Source organism: Cyprinodon variegatus, unplaced genomic scaffold, assembly GCF_000732505.1.
Source record: "Cyprinodon variegatus isolate N-32 unplaced genomic scaffold, C_variegatus-1.0 Scaffold312, whole genome shotgun sequence".
Lineage (NCBI taxonomy): Eukaryota > Metazoa > Chordata > Actinopteri > Cyprinodontiformes > Cyprinodontidae > Cyprinodon > Cyprinodon variegatus.
Genome location: NW_015150765.1, coordinates 371,950 through 375,200, shown reverse-complemented (window position 1 = coordinate 375,200; position 3,251 = coordinate 371,950). Strand labels below are relative to the sequence as shown.

At 45.5% G+C, this 3,251-nt stretch overlaps 1 protein-coding gene across 1 annotated transcript in view; it reads right to left on the bottom strand.

The window, feature by feature from the left end:
• Positions 1-3,251, bottom strand: part of atp9b (ATPase, class II, type 9B) — a 57,638-nt gene that overhangs the window by 13,899 nt on the left and 40,488 nt on the right. Inside the window, exons 14-15 of the mRNA XM_015384421.1 lie at positions 3,004-3,116; positions 1,033-1,330 (exon numbers count right to left, since the gene is read on the bottom strand). Of these exons, the coding sequence (XP_015239907.1) occupies positions 1,033-1,330; positions 3,004-3,116 (411 nt within the window). The remainder of the gene's footprint in view (positions 1-1,032; positions 1,331-3,003; positions 3,117-3,251) is intronic.

Here is a 3,251-nt window from a genome sequence, read left to right as displayed (position 1 = left end):
GCCATTTAATAACTTTTAATGATTTTTAATGACCCGCGGAAACCCTATAATCAGAGCGATGACGGCGGCTCGGTGACAGAGATCTGAAACTTCAACCCAAACAGAAGGAAATAAAAAGACAGATGAATAAAAAGGAGGACAAAAAAAGAAGGCGACGTCTTTCTGCCCTGCAGAGAAAATTAAATATTGATCAACGTAGGAGGAAGGCGGAGCAGCGACGGAGGAAACCAACACCGAGCATCTTCAGTTTACATGCAAAATATTTCTCCTGTGAGCTTCACTAAACTTCCCCTAAACAGTCCAGCCTGACAAACCTCCCGTTTATTCTCTCATGTTAACGTAAACATTAACTCTGCTTTAATTAGAGGTTCTTCTGTGCGTTCCACCTGGCCGGTTCCTCGGCTTCCGTCTCGCACATAAAGCCGTTAAGATGCCTTCAGGGAACCAGCGGCTTTCTGCCTCCCGTCCGGGGGAATAAGTCCCCCAGGAAGCGGACAGCGATAATTAAACGGATTAACCTCCTACAGGGGTTTGTGACCTTTGAGATTCAGCCAATAAACATTGAAACAGGAGAAGTGATTACTGTTCCATTATTGTTGCAAGTAAAGAACATATTCTGCAAATGAAAAAAAATTACATATCAAAAATTAAACGCATTTTCATTTTTTGTATTCTAGTTTTTTTTAACGTTATTTTTTTATATTTTTTTTTTCCAATTTTCTTTTTTCTGACTGAAGTCAATGCAATTGATCTGTAAAAAAAAAACATTTGAATAGAATCCTTTTTTTCTAAAATTCAACCTGAAAAAGAGATTTGAAAAAATTGTGAAGAAAACACAGTTTTATTAATTTTTTTTCTTCTTTCAATCAACAAGTTTTGTAAGTTTAATTTCTGGATTGCAAAATTTCCCACCATTTACAAAAATTATTATTTTTTAAACAATACTGGCACAAAATTCACTCCATATTATTGTAGCTCCATAGAAAGCATGCCAATCAAATTAAGTAAATTTTTTAAAGTCTTAGCCCAAACTTTCATCATTTCTGCGTTTGGTTTCTCTCAGACGCATCTTTACCTCGTCCGGACTGGAGGCCTGGTACGTCCGGTTGTCGTCGCTGAAGTCCTGGTCGGCCTCCGCAGACTCCGCCTCACCGTTTACGGCGGCGTGGGACTCGTAGACGGGCGTCACGTTGTGACACAGGGCGATGGCCTTCACCGCTTCATGGATGCGGCTGCTGACGCTCTTACGGACCTTGGGCCCAGACGGCGGGTTCTTCCGTAGCGGCGTGGCGCTGCTTCCGGCGCCGCCCCCTGACGGCTGAGAGCTGACCTGAAATATAATGAAGGCTTAGGTTTCATTTTAGATCAAAGTTTCTACAGGACCGGTTTTGACAAACTTATTGTGTTACGAGATCAGGTGCAACTAAACAATCTCGGAAAATAATCTGAATTCTTGATGAAGGAAACATTTTGCTCCTAACTGGACTGACGACCCAAAGAGGGGAAGCAGGTAAAGGAGAGAAGAGCCACCGACAGGGCTGAGCCGAGCAGAGCGGCTCCGGAACGTTTAGGCCGCTCAGAGTCTTCCCTCATTAACAGAGATTACCCATGAGGGCGGGGGGGCAGATGGTTCCAGCAGCTGTTCGGCCCGCGGCGAACAATATCATTCTGTCCCGACCGCAGCAGGATCCGAGCCACCCAGCGAGGAAAACCCGAAGGGACCCGAAGCAATGAATGGACAATACGAGCAGCTTTCCCGGAATTCCCTCGTCAAAAAGAAACTGATTGAAAACAGAGTGACGGGGCAGGAAACGGAGGCGAGGGACACACCGGGATTTAGACTCCAAGTTTGAAAGGTCTTCTTCTCCCTTTAGCTGGAAGGGATGAGTCACAGGAAGCTGACTTTCAGAGAAGGAAAAGTGAACGCCTGTTTATGAGCGGAGCAGAAACGTGTCAGCGGGGATTTCAGGAATCTTTCTGTGAATCGGAGAGCCTCTCCAGCTGGATTATTGCCTCCATCTCCATCACCTGAAGGAGATCCACTTCAGACAGAAGGAGGTACCAGCAGGGGCCGCTGAGGGCCGGCCCAGCAGCTGGTCCCCTCACCACTCTGACCTCCACAGATGTCCAACTGGAGGAGTTTGTTTTAGGGTCAAAAATCTTAACTCACAATAAAGATAGTTAGAAATTAGAGACGCACTGATGGGAACGTCTTCATTTATTTATGGAATGAATCTTTATCAATAAAGAGGGAGGGTTAAAGCGGACCATCCCTAGCTTAGACTGAAACCTCTGATGAGTTCATGAGACGACTTAGTGTGGCGGAGGAGATCCAGAACTCAGCAATCAACGTTAGCCCCGCCCACTGACTCTCTTCTCATTGGCTGTTTCTCAATATATGTACTTGTGCGTCCTCGTGAAACGTCATCAGCCTCAGCCATAACAACATCCGGACAAAGTCCCCGGATGTTGTTCTGGCCCCTCCCTCTTTACCCAGCATGCATCAGAGCAGACTTGTCCGTTCTCCAGACTGCACTGCACTTCCCAGCATGCACTGCAGCAGCTTCCAGGTTAGCGCTAACGGAAATCAGAGTATTAAGTTAAAAGTTCTCCTCTCTGTTGCCTTTGTTCTATAAAAGTAAGTTTTAAGATCATTTGAGGCGAAAACATTTTATTTTTAGGCATCACTATGGGGGCCATTTATCGATTTAATGCTAACGTTAGCCCCGGCTGCCATTACCCTTGGAGGTCCGCTGGTTGCCGCAGTTCTCTCAACTTTGAAAAAATAAAATAAAAATGCATTAAACACTGAACCGATATATCAGACCTTCCTGTGAATCCCAGCGGCTCTAAATCATTTCTACAGACCTGCTTTTGTTGCTGAAGAAGGAAACCAGCACAGACTGGGAATTAAACCAGCAGCACCTCAGCTTCATTGAGAAAAATGGTTTTCCACCTAGAAGAGGAGCAGAACCAATATGCTCTGATGGCGGCGTGGCTCACCTGAGCGTAGGACTGGATGATGTGGCTCTGGATCTCATCCATGGTGTCGGTGCCGTAGGAGACGGTTCCCAGATGCAGCCGCTTGAAAATCATCTCATTCTGGGTCAGAGTTCCTGAACAGACAAACGTTAAAATCTGAGGTGGAAACGCAGACGGACCAGCGGGTCGGTTCTTCAGGATAAACTCAAACATTTAATCATCAGTGGAACAGAACCAGAACCAATCGTGCTTCTGTCATTTTGTGAGAT